We start from the raw sequence: 20,043 nt of genomic DNA, 5'->3' as shown, positions 1-20,043 counted from the left end.
CCATGGGAGCGTGCCAGCAACTAGACCAGCCCCCAACACTCCTAACAGCTGGCCTGTTGGTGTCTGATCTTTGCAGGTGGCCTCTTGTCTGCCTGATGTACCATTCAGCAGATGTGTTACTCAATGCCACTGTGATCATTGTCCCTTACTTAATTTTTTGGCCTGTGGAAAAGAAATACCACAGAGGCGGCCCTCAGAGATCTGCCTGATCACCCCTCACATGATGTCTTGATTGCTGAGAGTAAGTAATTTTACGAGCACTTTGTACATTCTCTGGGACCCACCATATCTCTGGCTTTGGTGGCAGGACCTAAAGCAGCCTTGCCTGAGTGGGATTGGCAGTGACCATGAAGATTTCCAAATGCTTGTGGGAAGCAGGCAAAATTGGTCTAAGGAATTTTTTTCTTAAATCAAGTATCTCTGTTACAAAAGCCAGTCCCTATCTCTTGCTGCAGCACAAGAGTTAATGAGCTGACATTGCAACTCAGGTTGTGAAGGAAACCCTTCAGGTGTCAAGGGGGTTGGGAGAAGGAGGAATTATTTCTGAGGCTGAAGGCTGCTTCTCTCTGGGGCAGTTGGAGCTGCTCAGCTAGCACCTACCAGCTGCATTTCAGGCCAACCCACTGCTCCTCTGCTGGGTTAAAACCACCCCTCAATGGTTTTTCCAGCTCTTCTCTCTGGGATTTAATGTTTCTAAAAGCAGGTTACTTGGTGACAGAGCAGGGACAGTAACACTTACACAGACAAGAAGGGCAGGAATGGGTGTGCAGTTCTTGACGTGGATCATGGCAAGCAAACTTGGCAAATGGCCTTCTCGAGCCCCAGAGAAACATAACCTGGAAATAAGAAGAGTAATGATGAGTCCACTGGGCATGCAACAGCCTCTCCTGTCCCTAGTCATATGATACCTCTTATCTCAATCACCTGCTTTGGTCTTCTCATTGGAAGGAAGCTGTGGCTGCAACTGCAGAGACGACTAGAAACTGTGTCCCTTGGGGAAAGGTATTTAAATTAGACCCTTCAGTATATAAGGTCTTTAACAGCTAATGTCACCTGGGAAGAGACCTGCTCTGAGATGCCAAAATAACTCTGAGGACCGAAATCTTCTGATTTCCTGTCTGCTAGCCAGAGTTGTCTCTTTACCCAGTGGGGGATGAATACTCTGAAGATTGTGTGGGTTATTTACAGTGTCAAAAGGGTTTTGGATAAGGTTTAACATGCCTTAACATTTCACTTTTAAGTTTATAACCTGTTACATATGCACTCAGATTTGTTCCATCTCATCATACAAAAGTGCTGGGAAAATCACTTTCCCAAGATATTTGAGTTGTTTCCTAAAGAAAGCTTTATAACTTCTAAATTAAATTCAGATAGGTAAATGATTATAAACAGACTTTATTGATTACAATCTAACAGACTTTACAGGTTCTGGCCCCATCATCAGCAGTATCCATACAAAGCATCTTTCTTGAAAGATGATTTTCCAGCATGAACATGAAAATGCCTGTAACTGAGTAGAGCACCAGGCCCTAAAACTTCTCTTTGAACAAAGCATAGTTTAGCTGGGAGCTACTGGAAGTTTAATGATATAAAATTATTTTGGTTCAATGCAAAAGCTGTGTTTGGCTCTTACTGTGAATTATTCCCACATCTGCGAACACTTTTAATAACTCTTAATGATAAATTTGAAAGAAATTTCATGATTCAATATTCATTTGCTGATTTAAAACAGAATAACTCATAACTGATTGTATCCAACACACCCAACAACCTCATGCTCTACAACATCCAAAATGTCTAGCTAGCATTTCTTTAGCAAATGCAATTAAAACAGCCCCTCCCCAAATTAGATAATGTTCATAAAATTGTACTCCATCTAACCTTGATGAGGTAAAAAGGTATCCATTTATTCCTCCAAATGTAGATAGGGCCACTGAGACTGGCATAACCCAGGAAAAATAGCCCAGTAACTTTTCACCAAATGTCTAAAGCAACAGAAGGCAGAGAAACTGAAATATACTGCAAAGCACAGTACCAAAATCAAAGTGTATTTTAGACATCCAGGGAATGGTTTACTTACTACCGCCACAGCGTTGGAGGACAAGAGCTCTTGGGGTGACATGGCAGTGAAATATGCAATGTTGGTGAACGTATACACAAATGTCACCAATGGGATGGATATGAATATGGCACGAGGTAGGTTCCTAATAAAAGAATTAGGAGGGTAGATAAGAAATTACAATCATGAACAGCAAGACCACAACAACGGTATATGGCCCGGGGGTGGTCACCCAGCTGGGTGGGTTCATTGGCTGTTTCTCTGGAGGGAAGCAGTGCTTCCAACAGCTCTCTGACCCATTGCATGTTGGAGAAGGCTAAAAGTGCTATGAAATGCTCTGTCTGCAGGGAGCTTCCTGGGACAACAATACCCTTTGCGTTCTTGACTGGGACTGGGACAGCCTGTTACTGAAAAATGAAGCAGCCATTTCCCAAAAGCAATATGTGCAGGCACCGTGGTGGAATAAAATGTCTTGGTTCACTTTACTTTTGCCTGCTCTGAAAAGGTAGGGGATTCCATTGTTCAGCTGCTGCCTTGGCCCATTGTGTACCATAAACCTCATCATACAATACTATGGCAACTTACAGTAGTACAGATGTACTTGATCTTCAATCCAGAGACCTTCTTAGAGGTGGACACCTGAACTGTTCTGTATCTAACATAATGCATTTTTCTCTGTGTGTCAGATTTGGAAAAAAGGTTTCAGAAAGCATGTTTAACCTTTGTGAATTTGAACAGATTTAGTAAAAGGGAGAAGTGGTTTTGGTTATCCAATTTTTTTTAATGCTTTAATTTCTCCTCTAAGGCTGCAAAAAGAAAAAAGACGCCATTTGTTCCATTCTCTCTTTATTTCTCAACTAAGGCTATATTTACCTTATTTAAGTAATGACTTTTTTATTATTCAGCTTTGAAATTGTGGTGGTCCATTAAAATATTGTTTTTTATTAAGGAAATGCATTACCACACTTTCTTTATTCCTGATGAGATCTCTGGACATTCACTTTGCCACTCACTGGGGTGCAGAGATGCTTATAAGGCTGTAGCTTTGTCATTCCCATCCAAGCTGTATTAGCTTAAATTTCTTGTTTAATCACTGTTTGCATTGGATGCCCGGAAATAACTAATGCTCCAAGAGCTGCTCTTGATATTTGTCATCCCACTTCATTAGCTCAGAAACGTTGAAACATTTAAGCTTTGCTAAACTAAAATTCCCTTTCCCTCCAGCCTTCTCAGCCTGCTTGTGATAAATCATTTCCAAGCCCCTTCCCATACCCAGAATCAGCAGTGACCCAATGTCAATGTCAGCTGGTGCCAACAGCTGTGCTGGGGCAGACGGTGCCACCTTCACTGCACAACTAATCTTTTGGCCTGTGGAAAACAAAATCGCTTTCAAGTGTCTGTGGGATACCTTTGCGTGAAAAAGCAAAGCACCTTCCAGGATAATTCAACTTTTTTACAACAAAGAAGATTCACCCTGTAGATACTTGTCCAGTATGTCATCTATGGTTAATTTTCCACTATGGAAGATTGACTATGATTGAATAGTGACATAAAGATCCTTGTCTATAGGCTGCTTTGATTCAGTTAATACCTTGTGCAATATTTTTTAAATTTCAGTGTTTCTGTAACTTGCCTACTATCTATTCTAAACAAAAATCTCTCTCCGTTAGAAAGACTGATCCCACAAACATGGAACCACATGGCAGCATCTTATGAAATGAGTAATACTACCAGATAGCTCTAATGTCTCAGCACTTCAAGAAAATGTGGGTGTCATAGAAATGGATACTTGCCTGCAGGGATCAACCAGCTCTTCTGTTACATAATTCAAGAAGTTCCATCCACTGAATGCAAAGGACCCTTGAAGAAAAGCTAAAGCTAAATGCCCCACGGATGGAGTCATCCAAAAATTGAATGCGTTGCTTGGTGTCAGCTCTTTGTAGTTTCCTGCACAGAGAGCGAAAGCAAGAAGTTAAGCCACGCCTACCTACCTCAGACACTTTAAAATAGGTAAGTTTTCCCTTTTTATTCTTTATTCTTTATTGGAACTGAGACTTCATGCTCTTCGTGTCACCATGGGCTGACATAGCAATTGCAGTGCTTACTGCAGGACAGTGTCCTGGTGAAGCAGCTCACGCTGTACAGGCACCCTTCACCACCCTCTGTGCTGCAGCAACTCATGAGACACTTTGTCAACCTGCACTGTCTGAGGGTGGATCCTTGGCAGTGTAAATTCCTACCTGCTCCTGTTGCAATTTTCTTTTACAAGAGTTTGGTGTTGTTCAGTAGAAATACTTGAAATAAAATATCAGTGGGGCTGAAAGATTTGTCAAGACTGTTAAGACTATTACCACTGAGAAAACAAGTTTTCTGCTCTCTGTAAATGTAATATTTCTTTGTCCTTAATATAATTCATCATATACATGATAAAAATATTACAAGTCTTTTTGCTTTCTGCTTTCCAATAAGTGGTGAAACAGGGAGACTTTTTTCACCTATATTTAATCTTATAAGTGACTTGTTGGAAATTGGACTGGTGCCTGAAATGAAGCAGATATCTTTCTTCTCTAGGCAAAGAACTGGTTATTCATTTTACATCCAGAGCCCTTAAAATTCAAGGAATGAACAACAGATTAAAAATGTTAAGTAAGTATTCTGAAACATTGTGAGCTGCTCTCCTTCATTCTATCAAATCGTACAAAGTGGGCTGGAAAGGGACTTTTTAAAGCGGATTCAGCTGATTTCTCCCTTGTGTTGTACTTTCCACAGTGTCAGTATGCAGCTCCACAGCTTGGTTAAACCCAGCACACATTCTGGTCAGTTTGTAAGGAAGAAACAGTGCAGTAAGTGGGAAAAATCAAGTCTATCAACAGTACCATACCAATGTTAGAGCTGTCTCACAGAGTACCTTTAAAGATCTGTATGAAGCCCACAATAATGATAAGGGTCAGGGCTAAGAGTTTTCCTGCTGTAAATATATCCTGAATGCGTGTTGCCCATCGCACACTGGAGCTGTTCACCCAGGTCAGGAGGACTGGAGAGCAAAAGACTGAATTCAGTGAAATGAAATTATGTTTATTTAAGAACAGACAGTCAAAATATTGAAAAACACATGCAAGTTCCTGCAGGGAGCTCTAGCGTGGCCAGGAATGAGGGTGAAGTGGAGCACTGCCTTTCCCAAGAAGACTCCCAGCTGCAGGGGCATCCCTGGCAGCCATCAGCCTTCATCCCTTGGGTGCTGCCAGCTGGGGCTCTCCCAGGCTCCAATAACTGTGCCTGAGTAGTGCTCAGCATGCAGGGATCATTGCCTCCTCACAGAAACAGTGAATGTCTTCTGTCCTAGAGCTCTGGTTTGCTTTTGTCAGCTCCATAAGTAATTAATGCAGAGCTGGCTGCACGCTGCCTTTCTGCACACTCACGTTTGTGAATGTGAAAGAAGAATAAGAAAGGAAAGGGCTCAAAGGGTGGTAGGTCACCATGGGTGCCCATGGCTCTGCAGGGAGCACAGCACTGTCCCATCCAACATGCTCACCTGCTAACACTTTCCCTGGACCCACCGGGATTTGGGTGCCTTTGTGCCTCACTCCAGGCCACTATACTTGCTGCAGGCAAGTGGAAAGGGATAGAATTGCCCACACCAGTCACAGTGTCTCTCCTGGGACCGCCCCACTGGCCTTTGGAGTTGTGGCCCTGACCCCAGCCTGGCTGGAGTGGCACCTCAAGTGGTCCCTTGTAAAACCAGGGCAAGATTTGTGTATGTGCAAGAAGTGAATACTCACGTAAACACACCATGGAGAGGACCCTAGAGGCATTATAGGGGGGGATACAGTTAGGGAAGATGGGCTGCAGGACATAGTTTGAGAAAGTCAGTGCAATGACGGCCAGACTAGTTGGGTACATAATAAGCACTGCGCTCCACAGCAGCAGAAACCTGGAAAGACAAGGAAAAGCACAAGAAAGCAGTGCTAGTGCTGTGCCGGAGGAGATAACACGTGTTCAGCTATGCAGTACTTCTGCTCACAATGCATCAGGGCCGAGCACCTTTGTCCTAGTCACCCCTAACAGTCACTTGCTCGTGACTCTCCCCATCCCTTTTCCCATGTTCTTAACACAATCTGGATTTTAAATGAAACATTGTAAAGCAAAACATGGTTTAGGAACGTGTGGAAGAGCGAGGATTATGACCAGTGGGCATGCTTTAACTCTGTGTGTCTAGCTGAAAGGAACTCTGTTGCTCCTGGGCTGACACATTACCACAGCAGGCAGTAGTCCCTACATTGAAGGCACCTCTAAAGGGTTTTGGCAGAGCCTTCAGCCAAAGGCGGCAGCTGCAGTTCCCTGCTGGTCAGTGGGGATGTTTCTTGTCACCGTTGGTGTTGGCTCTGACCTGGGCCAGGGCAGACTAGTGCTGCAGTATTTTGTGATGGATCACTCAGCCGGGGTCCACTGGGCTGGCTGTCTGCCTCCAGGTGTAGCTTAAGGTGATTGCACCCAACAAGGTATCCATGCAAATATAAAGTATGAGATATTTTGGTTTCTCATTCTGTGCAAAGGAAAAAAAATTAGAAAGGCAGCAGTGGATCTGGTTAGTCTTTAAAAATGTTTGAAGTATTATTATTTCTATAGTGAGAAGTAGTCATTGTGAGAAAGTGAAGTTTTTTGTGCCATGTATATGCACACACAGACACACAGCCATTCATTCACACACATGCACAAATTTAATGTGTAGGGATGCCTGACATGAATGAGGATTTGAAATGGTATTTCCAAATAAGACAGTATAATTTCTGCATTACGTGGGTTGCTCTTTAAGAGGCTGCACCCATCTTGTGTGTACCCTGCTTCCAGTCCTGTAAATCTGGCACAGCTGAGGGAGCCCCTCTTTGTGCCATTAACCTGGAGGGAGTACTGCTTGCTGGGTACTCCCCATCCTTCACTTTGCCTTCTTGTTTCTGAGAAGTATGGGGCAATTATTAGCTACCAGAGTTAATTTGGTAAACCAGACTGATAGAAGAGAGGGTTATCTTCCCTAGTGACACTGTAGATTTTTACAATAAACTCAGCAGTTTTTCCTTTATTTTGTTGTGTGACTTTTCCCCTCCCCCCCCCAATTGCTAATGTTTTTCATTGTGGTTCAGAGCAATTTTCTCCAGTGATTGCTTTGTGCTATTTGGTGGTGTTGATGATATACCCTGTTTGGGGCACCTCTGCAGATCCTGCTTGCTGATTTAACTCAGCTGATCCACACAGAAGAATAAATAGGAGCTAAAGACTGTGATAATAATTTGCTGAATATGATTAGGATTCTGACGGTGCTGACTGAGGTCAAGTTGTTGTTTATGGCTGTCAGCTGGCAGGGCCTTTGCAGAGGCTACCAATTCGTCCCTGTCATGTTTATCTTCACCCATACCAATTACGTAGGTTGAGAATTGTGTAAAAACATTCAGTGGGGAGAATGACTCTGAAACCACTACTTCAGGCAAAATTGACCCTTGCTTCTGTGTTGTATTATGCAGTGTGGTATAGTTGGTATTGGATAGAATATAGTTGAATGGGAATGGATTATTTCTGACAGTTGTGGAATTGAAATGAAGGGTTGATAATGCAAATTAAGGCAAATGTGTAATTTTAGCAGAGGGACACAAAGTTGCACTGTCAAATGTGAAGCTCAAGAGAGAGATGGCCGTAAAACAAGAAGGAAACTTGCCTAAGTTGTAGGCCCACTTTTATCTTGTTTCTACAGATAGATTTTAACCAAACCTGTTTCTGAGAAAAAGATCTCCACGCTGGTCACTCAGATCACATTCACATCCCTGAACAACTGGCTGTGGTGTTCTGGAGAACATGCATTGTTCTCACTGTGCCAGGGGCTGTCAGGGCAGATGAGGATCTGGAGGCCCAGCTGGCTGGGAATGGCTGCTCCTGAGTGAAATGGCTTGTGGAGAGATGGTGTTTGCTTGAGGAGGGGCGATGACAGCATGGCATACCTGGAATTATTTTGTTCTTCAGATGGAAAGTGGCAGAATTATTGCCCTGAGGGCTGAGCTGTGGTACTGAGAATGTTGGAGAGGAACTCCATCCTACAGCCTTTCACAGTCATTAACTGAGATTAAAAGAATATGAGAAGTTAAATCTCTTGCTGCTGACTAAGAAGAGATCAGATCTTTAGAACAGGCTTGAGACAGCTGAATGTAAAGAAAAAGGAAGATGTAGCTGTTTGGTTGGTTGGTTTTGGGTTTTTGGTAGGTTGGTTGGGCTTTTTTCTGAACGTTGGAGTTTGCATGAAAAATCTGAGCTTCTGCACACGCTGGTAGTGAAATGGCTGGTAAAATAACCTCCCTGCTTGTATTTTAGCTACTGGCTGGATGTCCTCTGCTGTGTTTTGTTGTCGAGTTTGATCCAAAGTTCATTGAAATTAATGGCACACGCTCCCATCAGTGTGTACATGCATGCGATAATGTCTAATTAGAGCCCATCCCCCCATTTTAGAGACAGGCTGGAGTAAGTGTTGCCATTAGCTATTCTTGGGAAGGTGTGGCATTCATGTGAAGTGCCACATCCCTGGACCAAAACTGATTTTTTCTGCAGACATCTCTGCATACTAATTTCCTTACCTGTGGAAAGAAATAAAAAACATGGTTTGATCTGGGTCTTAAATAGTCTAGTGGGCTTGGTGAAATTGGTTCTCAAATTTCTATTTGGGATGTGCCTGCACTCCCACAATGATCTCAAATTAGATATTAAATGTTATGGAGTAAAAGCAGTCTGTAAAAGCAGTGTGCCCTACTTGTGCATCATTGGCAAAAGAAAATAGTTTGGAACAGGTGCAATAGTACAGCTAACCTTAGTTCAGGAAAAACTGAACTGGCTTAAGTAAGTTTGAGCCAGTTTGGATACTATTAATGCTACCCTACATTGTTGAAAGGCTTATTGCCTTTGGAAAATTCAGATTTTTTCAATTAAAAAGAAGAAACATAGAAGTCTATTTGGAGCATGTTATACTTGCAGTTTAGAGTGACACTAAGGAAAGCTTTGGCTGAAAACTCTCTGCTGACTGACTTTAATAAGGACATATGGCCAGTCACCAGTCTTTGCTGGTGAAGCAGCTGTGCTAGCTACAGCATTATTGCTGAGCATTCAGAAGAAGCTGTGTTGATCAGAAATGCACTGGATTGTTTTTGATGAAACTGGATTTATTCACTGTCTTCTGCAAGAATACATATCAAGCCTCTCATTTACTATTTGGGGTAATGCTCTTTCTGTGAACCGTACAGACCTGCAAGCCCATATGCATGTAAGAAGAGCTGTGGTCAGATGGCTCCTGCAGCACAGGCTGTGACACATTCCCTGCAGCTTGTGTGCTCACACACAAATGCTATTAAAAACGAATATGATTTTTAAATAGAGATGAAAGCAGGAGTCTCTTCTCTGGTACGAGACCAGAGCCTAGTAATACTGGAACTCTCCCTCACCTCTTTCTTCTCCCCTGGCCAGAGGACCTGAGGAGTGTCTCTATGCAGGTCTGTCTCCAGCCAAGGTTTGCCATCACCACCACTTTTCACCAGTGTTTCATGCTGTCCTTGAGTTGGACTCAGAGCAGGGCTCCTGCTTTGCAGCCACAGCTCCTGCCAGCTCAGATGGTCCTGTCCTGTCTCTGTTATTCCATTCACCCACTTACATTACACCTAGTAATGTGGCCTTTTTAAAAAAAGTCATACATCCAACTATCTATACTGCCAGACACAGAAGCTGGGGCATGTGGTACTCCAATAGCTGTTACTATGCAGGAAAACATAATAAATGGAAGGATTTTGGGAAAAGACAACAGAAGTGGAGATGTTGTGATCTGGGTGGGTACAGCATGTGCTCTTATAACAAACATCTTTGTGTGAATAAACCAAACCATCCAGATTAGCCACTGGGAAAGTCAGATGCACTGGAAAGGCAGATGTGCTAAAGCTTTGAGTGCTGCATTTGATGAAAGTTGCTGTAGAAGTATTAAATCAAAAGAGAGAAGCAGTGTTTTTTATCTCAGGGGAGGCACAGTGAAGGCCCCTTTTATCTGTGACCCTGTGTCCAACCTCTGTGGTGAATGGGCACTTTCCAAGTGGGAAGCTGAAGGTGCTTCTCAGAGTTCCTCAAAGCTGCAGGCTTTAGGTGGTGGCTCAGCAAAGTGCAGCAGGGCACAATTCCATCTTGGCTTTACTGGAAAATATGACTGAATCACCCCTTTTTTACACTAAAACCCACCTGAAGGCTTTTGCTTAATATAACCCTTTGTCATACTAGTGGGACTATTTATTTCCTTGAGAGAAATGTTAAAGTGTCTACACAGCAAGAATGGGAACACTGCTTCCCTCCAGATTGTGCTTTTTTGATATTGCTTGTGCATGACAACCCTGGACACCCAAGCAACTGCTGCACAAGCAGAACCTCCTGCCTTGGGTGGTGAGACTGTCCCCAGGTACATGCTGGTCAGTGATCAATCAACTGGTGTGTGGTTTGTTACAGCAGTTGCATAGCTTGGTGCTTGCAGGGACCAGGCAAGTTCTCTGTGCCAGAGTAAGCTGAGGAACAATGTAAAGCTGGACTTAGGTGTACTTGATTTCTAAGCAGTTTCATTTTCTCCCTTAGAAGCACAATTCTTTTGGCTTTGTGAAACTCTGATGTTTCTGGCCTCCTTCATGGTGATTCCTGGGATGGGATTTGTGACAGTTTGTGAGGTACTATGCTCTCATTTCCCTGGTCCTTTATTGCAGACACTATTCCTGTGAGCATGCAATAGGGAAGATGCTGCCTGCCAGCTACAGTGACCTGGGGAAGCAGGAGCTTGGCTGTGCAGCTCCTGCCCCTGCAAGAGAACAAACCTCAGTAGAGTTGAGATTTGCTTAACCAAGACAATGCTGTTGTTACCTCAATATGTTCTGTGATGTCAGTGTAATTTTCTATGCAAAGCAGGACAATGTTTAGAGGAGAGATTCCATCAGCTGAAGAAACACAGACTTCATGACCCAGCATAAGGCAATGGCTTAATTCTGACAAGCATCAGCAATGTACCTTGTGACCTAGCATGTCTGTAAAGCTGGCTGTGCCCAGTGCCTATGTGGCACTGAGCTGAGGCACTGAGCTGAGGCACTGTGAGGCACTGAGCTGAGGCAGGCATGAGAGGACAGCCTGTGTTATGCCTGTTCTGATTTGTCCTTGCTCAGCAGGCAGCTCAACTGTTATGAGCTCATTTTCCATCTCACATGAGAAGGAATACTCTAGTTTGGTTTTTTTTCCCCTTACTGTTTCTCTAGTTTTCTGCTCTGGTGCTTATTTTTCTTAACTAAACCACCAGCATCTGGTCTGGCCTCTCTACTTGCAATGAGAGACCTGATCAGATAATTCTGGTGCTTCTCTAGCAGCCTGTGAGTACGAGCTGACAGCTTAATTTATTGTGTTGAATACATGAAAAAGTGTACTCTGAAATGAAAAAGATAACCTCTTCTCACTTGTCCCTTCTTCCCTTAGCCACACTACTCCATTAGTAGTATTTTCAAAGAGAAATCATTCTCTGAGTAGCATTCCCCCAAACCCTGTATTTACACACTTGGTTATTCTGTACAACTGCAGTAAGTGAAGCAGCTTTGCTTTATTTCTGTAGCAAAGCAGCTCCAGCCTGGCCTCCCTCATGGCTAAAGCTCTTCAATACAAGGCACTGATCATTCATGACTTGCACACAGGAGTATCACTTGGACACAGCATTGCTCTTTTCTGTCATGGACTTTATTGAGTCAGTGAGGGAAGTGAAAGCATCCATCACCTCCCCTTGGAAAGTGGGAGGTCTGTGTAGGGGCAATTTGGTATTTCTAACAGAGTACAGAAAGATTGATTTTGCTAAAGCATTTTTAATGACAAATGCTGTCTCTTCCAAGTCAGATGGCTTTTCCGCACCAAATACATAATATAAATGTGTTTTCAAATTAGTTTATAGAGATAGGGTACTTACCCGGCTAACCCACCAAAAATCTCTGTGACATAGGAATAATCCCCTCCCGACTTGGGGATGGTGACTCCCAATTCAGCGTAACATAGAGAGCCGAGGGCAGCCACACCACCGCCAAGTACCCAAATAATGAGAGCAAGTCCCACTGAGCCGGCATGCTCCAAAACTCCTTTTGGTGAAATAAAGATCCCAGAACCAATGATATTACCTGGAAAGGACAATAGGTTAGCAGTGAGGTAAAAGAAAGTAAATATTTTGCTTTTATTTATAAAAAAAAGCAAACAAGCCCATAGCTCTGACCCAACCAAAAAAGACAGCTGTGCCCCCTCCCCTTTTCAGATTGTGCATGACTGTACTTTTTTGAATTATGCACTGGCAAAAGTGTTGCCATTTATCAGCAGTAAGTACGGTAAGTGTGTGCTTAGCTCTGCTGAAGCACGGTAAGTCTCAGCTGAGGATCCGTGAGTTTTCTGGCATGAACTTGCTCGGCTTGCACAGCTGTCTGCTCTCCTCTGCTGTGCCCAAATGTTTTATTGACAGGAGTTAGAAGTAACTTTGTAATGAAGATTTTTCATCCACTCCTAAGAGGAATTTGAACAAGTTAAGGCCTATGTCCAGGGAGGTTGGGAAGTCAAAAAAGAAAAAGAGTAGCATTGTCTATAAGGATGGGCCCAAAAGGTGTGCTTGTCACCAAGGATGGATTTAAGATTGTGCTTGAAAAAGCATCTGCAAAGTCTGAAATACCAGAAATCTATTAACATTTTGTACTTGCAATACCTGTGCTGCTTAGTCATCAGCCATAAATTTTAAAGTTATAATGTGGCATGACTGAAATATTGGACAATATGAGACAATTGAGATGATGTAAGTTGAGGCAGTGCTGGGTATAGAAAAGGAGTGCTGGATACCACAGGTGATCTTTTTTCATGTGGAGCCAGGGTATGTTACATGATGGGTGAGCAACTAGCTCACAGGTTGGACATAAAGAGCTGTAGTGAATGGGGTGACATCAGGCTTGTGACCTGTCACTAATGAGGTTCTGCAGGGCTCCATCCTTGGCCCTGTGCCTTCAATATCTTCTGTAATGACTTGGACCCAGGTCTCAAAGGAATACTAAGGAAGTTTGCTGACGACACAAAATTGGGATGAGCTGTTGATTCCTTTGAGGGCAGAGAGGCCCTGCAGAGAGACCTCAACAAATGAGAGAGATGGACAACTCCCAACCATGTAAAGTTTAACACAGGCAAGTGCTGGATTCTGCACCTGGGATGGGGCAGCCCTGGCTGTGTGGGTGGACTGGGGAATGAGAAGCTGGAGAGCAGCTGTGGGAAGGGACCATGTGGGGATCCTGGTCCATGGCCAGTTGGATCTGCCAGCAGTGTCCTGGCAGCCAGGAGGCACGTCCCTGTCCTGGGGGCATCAGGCCCTCTATTGCTAGCCAGGACAGGCAGGGGATTGTCCTGCTCTGCTCTGGGCTTGGGCAGCCTCACCTGGAGTGCTGGGGACAGTTCTGGGCACCACAGTACAAAAAAGGCATTATGCTATTAGAGAGTGTCCAGAGGAGGCCACAAGGATGGGGAAGGGTCTGGAGGGGAAGCATTGTGAGTTCTTGGTACTTCTGCGTGCTGCAATTGTAATAGTTGTACTCACGAATATGGAGACAGGGCTTGAGTTATAAAATTCCTTGAAAATGATCTGCTACCTGCCAGCATACATACCTGTGTGTCTCCATTTTTCACAGATCAACCTGTGTAACTTAAAACTGAAAACACTGCACTTTTGGGAGGAGCTGGTGGTATTTTGGGGAGCATGCTAAAGTTCAGACATAGTGTTTTTTACCAAAATAGTTCTGTAGGTTTCCACTGCCTCTTTGGGATGGAACCATCTTCCGTTCTGGCCAGTCCAGTACTGAACAAATGCCCAAAGACAGAATAACCCCTAAATGGGTCACCTGGCTCCTTTCATGCCATCTTCTCCTGCTTAGGACCCTTGTTCACTTTAGCTCAGGTTTGCTGCCATTTTTGGCAACAAAGAGCAGATGTAAATGCTCATCCTTCAGCAGGCTCTCAGTAAGAGTTTCCACCCCTAGCCCTTGGGTCACCTTTCCATTTCATCAGCACATGAAGAAAGGTTATAATCCAAACTGATAATGGAGAAGAAATTCAACATTACGGCTTGTCTCTGCAGACCTGTGCTGTGTGGTGCTGGCAGGGTGCTTCCCTGAGCTCTACTGTGGCTTTGTGCTGGCGAGGGGGTGAGCTGATGGCACACCTGGTTTTCTGTACCTGTTCAACTCCTGCAGTGTGATGGACAGACCTGCCGTGGGGTGGGAAGGGTGGGGAAGTGGAGCGATAAGCATCAGCAGCACCATGGGAAGCAGTGTGACTTGACCATGTTGTGATGAACCCAGGGAAGAGACAGCTGAGTCCTGGTGAGGTGTAACTGCAGATAGAAGGTGGCAGCAGTGATCTGGCACAGCACTGCCACAGTGCAGTCTAAATAGACAGTCAATGTGTTTTTTAAATGCTTACGCTTGGCATTGTCAAAGGTCTGAATCTCTCTGTGCTTCATGTTTCTGCCTCCAGGGCAGAAAGGGAAGGGGCATAGCTCGTCCCTGGCAGCCTGGGTGATGTGCAGTGAGGGGCATTGGCAGCAGGGCTCTTTCTCAAACCCAAATGGGTGCAGGAAGGAAGTGTCCGTGGCTTAGAATGATGGCCTCCTGTTATGGTAAGACTGCCAAAGCAGTCCTCCTCATCTGCAAGTCTGTCTGAGCTAGAAACAGCCTCCTTTGTTTAAGGAGAATTCTTTTTGGGTGCAGCTGTCTGAAGGAGCAGGACAAGGACCAGACAGCCTTCTGGACAGTTCTTTCATACGAACATTCACAGGATATTTTTTTGTAAATTAAGTAGCTAATAATATTTAAAAAATATAATGTCCTTCATGAATGAATAAAGAATAAGGCACAATTATCTTTCAAATTCATTATGGATTTCGTATTACTTTGCACTCACAACATGTGCAAAGGCCATAGCAGTAGGAGTGGAAGAGGTACACCCCTTCTGACAACAAAATGTTCATATGGAAACTTGCCATGAATGTGGTAGATGTGCCCCAAAAGTACCTTCACTTCACTTGGCATAGGATGTGTTTAAAAATAGATATCGTGGAGATACTCAAATGGTCCAGAAAATGAGATGCCAGAAACAGCCTGATGAGAAGCAGTTTTTAGGAGGTGTTGGTCAGCAGGAACTGAAGGGAATTTGGTGAGCAGCTCTGGGGTGAGAAAATGCAATATGTACTCTTTCCCATACATAGCATGATATTTTGTCATCTCTTGTTTCTTGGTGTTTGTTGCCTTTTTTTCTCCTTTTTCACAATAATATGGAATAGCTGGTATAACAATACCATGACAACCTCAGGTCTTGTTTAAAAATTATGTTCCTAACCCTTATGAGTCATTTTAGAAAATTAAAAAACACAGAAGCCAAGTAACATATCCTGAAATACATCTGTCACTTCTGAGATCTTATCCAGTGTCATGATTATTATTTTTTTAATGATGTTGAGAGCAATTTCCACATCCTAGAAAAATAGGAAATGGGGGAGGGGAATAGAAGAAACAAAAGGAAGAAATATCTGTGCCTTTTTATCTCTCCTGTCAAGTAACACATCCAGAAGCGCTGCTAGTAAAAGTAGTAGAATGTTTGTATGAAAGAACCATCCAGAAGGCTGTCTGGATGTCCTGCTCCTTCAGATAGTTGCACCCAGAATCTATTCTCCTTAAACAAAGAAAGTTCTGGCTGTTTCCAGCTCAGACAGACTTGCAGATGAGGAGCCCAGCCTATCCTCTGTGTGCTGCATGTTCAGCCCAAACAGCTGCGCTTGCTGGGCCCTGGGTCTGGAGAAAACAAACCAGCTGTTGCACCACGGGTGTGAAGTGGGTCCAGCCTCTCCTATCAGCCATGCTCCATCTCTGACTTAGTGGAAGTGGGTCCCAAACCTGGTTTTCTGTAAAGAGAATGCCACCCCCCTCATCCTTTCAAATCTCCAGTTGTTTTTGTAATTATGTTTAGGATCTTTCATGACCTGGCCCTGGAATGAGTTTCCCAGAGCAGTCATACACATGCAGCATGTAGTTTTGCTCTGAGGTCAGCAGCTCATGTAGAGCTAAATAATTTTGGAACTGTGGTAGTGATGTGAAAATTAGGACAAGGGGCTTATTCAAAAATCTAGTGTTTTCAGTTTACCTCTGGCTTTTAAACTATGATAGTGCATTTGTGGTCAGGTATGGGGTTTTGATGTTTTCTAATAGAACTATGAGAACTGAAACTCACCTCTTAAACAAAAGCTGAATTCTCAGCAAAACACTTCAAGAACTGCACTTTGACGAAATATAGTATCACTGGTCTTGTGAGAAAATAAAGGGACTTGGTAATACTTGGCGTATTCACTTAGTGTGCAAAATCCATAGGGCATCTTTTATTTATCTGCAGCACACAATCCACACAAACTATAAAAATAATGGATCTTGCAGCCTGTTGAAAGTATCTATCAGTTCTGTAAGAATGGATGTACTTATTATACGTAGAGACCATATTTGGTCTTGCCTGGATAAAACCAAGCAATTTCCTCTGTGGTTAGCAAAGAAAAGTATCACTCATGCCTTTTTATTGCCTGCACATTTCTTTAAAGATCTGTTGTACAATTGAAATTCTGAATGGGTCAGTAATTTGCCTAAGCACTTCTTTCCCCTACAAAGTGAAGTATTAACAACAAAGAAATTCTACGCCTTTTATTTGGCCATAGTCAGGTAAATCAGTTTGCAACGAGTTGTTCAGTGAAGGATTATAGCAGGCAACATTCCTAAAAAACTGTGCATGGTTCATGAATATGAATCCTGCCAGACTCCTACTTTAATTGAGTGTTGTTTGTTGTCCTCAGGAGATGGCACTCCAAACTCAAGGTGGGTCATGCAGCACTCAGTGCACATTGCGTGCAATGAGGTGGGGAAGTGTGATGTTCAAAGGCATGCAGAGGGAATGCCTGTGTTAACTGTGTGTCTGCTTCCTTCAGCATTGTTGCGGAGGTGTTGATATTGAATCAAAATAGGAGTTAGTACGACAGTAGTCAATCACAGGAGTCAGCGTCATCAAAGGTTATATCCCCAACTGTATAGTGGGTTTTTCATTGCTACAGCTGTGACAGATGGTCTGAGTATGTGTCTGGGTATATCAGCTATGAAGGGCAAGTCTGGCACCCTTTTCTCAGTGCCAATATGCGGAAGCTGTAGAAAACGGGACTTTTAAATTAAATGTTTGAGACCAATCTGGTGTCAGGTACAGCTCTCTTTTGATATATTGGCATATTGTATCTTCAACAGCAGATACAGGGAGTTTTCACTGAGAATAGAATAATAATCAAAAAGTTCTCCCATCCTCTCAGGACTCGCACATCTAGGTAGACATTGCTCAGGCCAACAGGATGACAGTCTCTTTCACTGCTTAAAACAGTTCTCTTATAAACAAAAACTGAAGCTTTGCATCTTGCCTGGGAATTATAAATGAATATATCTTATTTCAGTACAAAATGTTGTAAAGAATAGAGAATCCTGTTTGTCAACAACAACAAAAAAAGCTTAATCAAAAGGAATTGTGCTTTGCAAACTGTTGAAATCCAAATTAAATATGAGGTGGATTGTGTCAATAATGGTGATGATGTAACTCATGGTGGACATTTATTTATGTATTTATTTAGCAGAAATCTGCTAAATGAAGCAGCCTCTGGTACAGCTAATTTCCAGTTAATTGGCTCCCAGGAGTTAAACACTCCTAAGGATGTTAGTGACTGTCCTGTTTGTGATCTCAGGGCATGACACAGCTACAAAACCAGTCAAGAAGTAAAATGTACAGCTCATAATTTTGGTGCTAACTGGAAATCTGGTGGCAGCACAGTCTCAATGACTCTGTTCACAGCAAATAAACTTGCTGCTCTCTGCTCTGGCTGAGCTCAAGCTGTGGCTTAGCCATGTGCCGGCAGTGCTGGGAGAGGCGGCTGCCATGCACCACGGCTGTGCTGTGGCTTCCAACGACACGGCCAGGCACAAGGCACTGCTCAGGCTTTGCCCTGCTCCTCCCCAGCTCATTAACACAAATGTAGCATCTAATGCAAGAGATTGTATGTGTCCCCTTCCCCTCCATTAAAATACAAAGATGAAATTCTAAACCAAGAAAACAGGTCTCAAAAATTACTAGGCTGTAGGGACTCAACAGAATTAAAACTACCAAACACTTCAAGTGCATTTTCTTAACCTCTAGTCAAACATGAATTTAGGCTATGTGGCAGTCCTGGATTGTTTTAGTTTTTAAATAGCATTCAGAAAACTCTTAATGAAGAAGAGATGAAGAATAAAAGGATCTATAAAGGCTGGCATTAAAATAATAGCCATTTAACTTCATATGCAAGTAAAAAGATGTAACTTCTGTATCAGTGGACAATTAATTATGGCTGCTCTGCTAATATGCTTGCAAAAAAAAACCCCTCAAAAATGGCTATAAAAATAACAGTGATAATTTAATGTCTACAGGGATTAGTATTTAACAACATTAAATGATCTTAAAAGCTGACTTCAGTTCAAATATTTATGCTAAAGTTCCTACCAAGCAACAACATGACCATTATAAACTGCTATTCCAGCATTCCAACTGGATTTTACTGGGTTAAGAATTTAGAATCTGATTATACTACACACAACTTTAAAGATTTTAAAAATCGGGCTGCTTTAAATACTGACAAAAGTGCTTTCCTTAACTTCTGATAGATGTAGGAAGAAGATATTTGCCTTGTGAGCACTAATATGCAGGTATAGTCCATGAGGACTTCAGGAACCAAAGTTTTCTAAAAATGAAGGTGTGGATAGAACAGAAAACTGAGTTAAGGAAAGTAAATATTTCAGGCATAGCTTCACTAATACCTGATGCAGCCTTAGAGGGAGTGCAACAGTCTGTTTCAGTGATAAGGGTTAGATTTTGCTTCTGCATGAGGTACTGTGGAGATTTGTAAATAATTTAAATTTATATATGTTAAAAATCAATACCTGCTCAGCAGGACACAGCTGTGCCCTCCCCAGCTGCACAAAGGGCAGGGAAAAGGCAGACCTATGCATCCAGTGGTAAACAGGCTCTGGAAGTGTCTCTTACCTGGTGAACTTTAAGAGCAAGGATGGAATATCATTCTTACCCTGAATTTTAGGGAATATTACTGCGGGTGCCAAATTTTTGGTTTGTGGTTCTCCCCAGTAATTAACCAGTCTGCAGGATGATGGCACACATCCTTCCCCAGAGAGAGAATAACCTCTGCCTTCTCATTTGTTATATTAAGAAAATATAAGATTGATTAAATTGCAAAGACCACTGATGAACAGAACTATCAAATGGATACATGTGGATACAAATGGAACTTGCATGTGCCAGCCATATTGTGGTGATTTCGGGAGTGTGTTAGGCAGCTGTGTTGCAATTAGATGAAAAAATCACAACTTAGAGAAGAGCAATCAAGACAAATTTGTGCTAACCTCAGTCTTCACAGTTAAAGCCTGTATCATAGGATTTTGTTGTTGTTCTAAATTGCAACTCCTTTTATTCTGCTAATCCTTTCACAGGCTGCAGGCTCTGTCTGCTCTTTTCAGGCACACAGTCCACTGCTTTATTTCCTGCTCCTCTGTTCTGACTCTTGTACTTGGTCTGACTTCTCTACTTCCTTAACTTCTGACTTGTTCTCCTCTTCTCTTGCCAGCACTGGGATATGTGGGCTGCATTTCATTACCATGAAGAGCAAATCTCAGCCTCCCAGTACCTTTAATATATCTGGGGCCATTTGAATGGTTCTTTAAAAGTAGTAAGTGCACATTTGGCTCTGGCTTAAGATGTATAAACTGCTTAATGATGATGGTTTGTTTGGAATCCCTTTCCTCTAGAAGTGGAAGGCAGCCTCAAAGGAA

The 20,043-nt window shown here is 42.9% G+C and overlaps 1 protein-coding gene across 1 annotated transcript in view; it reads right to left on the bottom strand.

Moving 5' to 3' along the window:
• SLC7A10 (solute carrier family 7 member 10) overlaps positions 1 to 20,043 on the bottom strand; it is a 38,959-nt gene that overhangs the window by 4,287 nt on the left and 14,629 nt on the right. Inside the window, exons 2-8 of the mRNA XM_085072102.1 lie at positions 12,051 to 12,255; positions 5,839 to 5,990; positions 4,968 to 5,093; positions 3,853 to 4,006; positions 2,081 to 2,204; positions 1,882 to 1,985; positions 740 to 836 (exon numbers count right to left, since the gene is read on the bottom strand). Coding sequence (XP_084928228.1) covers positions 740 to 836; positions 1,882 to 1,985; positions 2,081 to 2,204; positions 3,853 to 4,006; positions 4,968 to 5,093; positions 5,839 to 5,990; positions 12,051 to 12,255 — 962 coding nt within the window. The remainder of the gene's footprint in view (positions 1 to 739; positions 837 to 1,881; positions 1,986 to 2,080; positions 2,205 to 3,852; positions 4,007 to 4,967; positions 5,094 to 5,838; positions 5,991 to 12,050; positions 12,256 to 20,043) is intronic.

Source organism: Lichenostomus cassidix, chromosome 11, assembly GCF_008360975.1.
Source record: "Lichenostomus cassidix isolate B80296 chromosome 11, HeHo_3.0, whole genome shotgun sequence".
Classification (NCBI taxonomy): Eukaryota; Metazoa; Chordata; class Aves; order Passeriformes; family Meliphagidae; genus Lichenostomus; species Lichenostomus cassidix.
The sequence above is the reverse complement of the archived record's forward strand: the minus strand, read 5'-3'. Positions and strand labels throughout refer to the sequence as shown.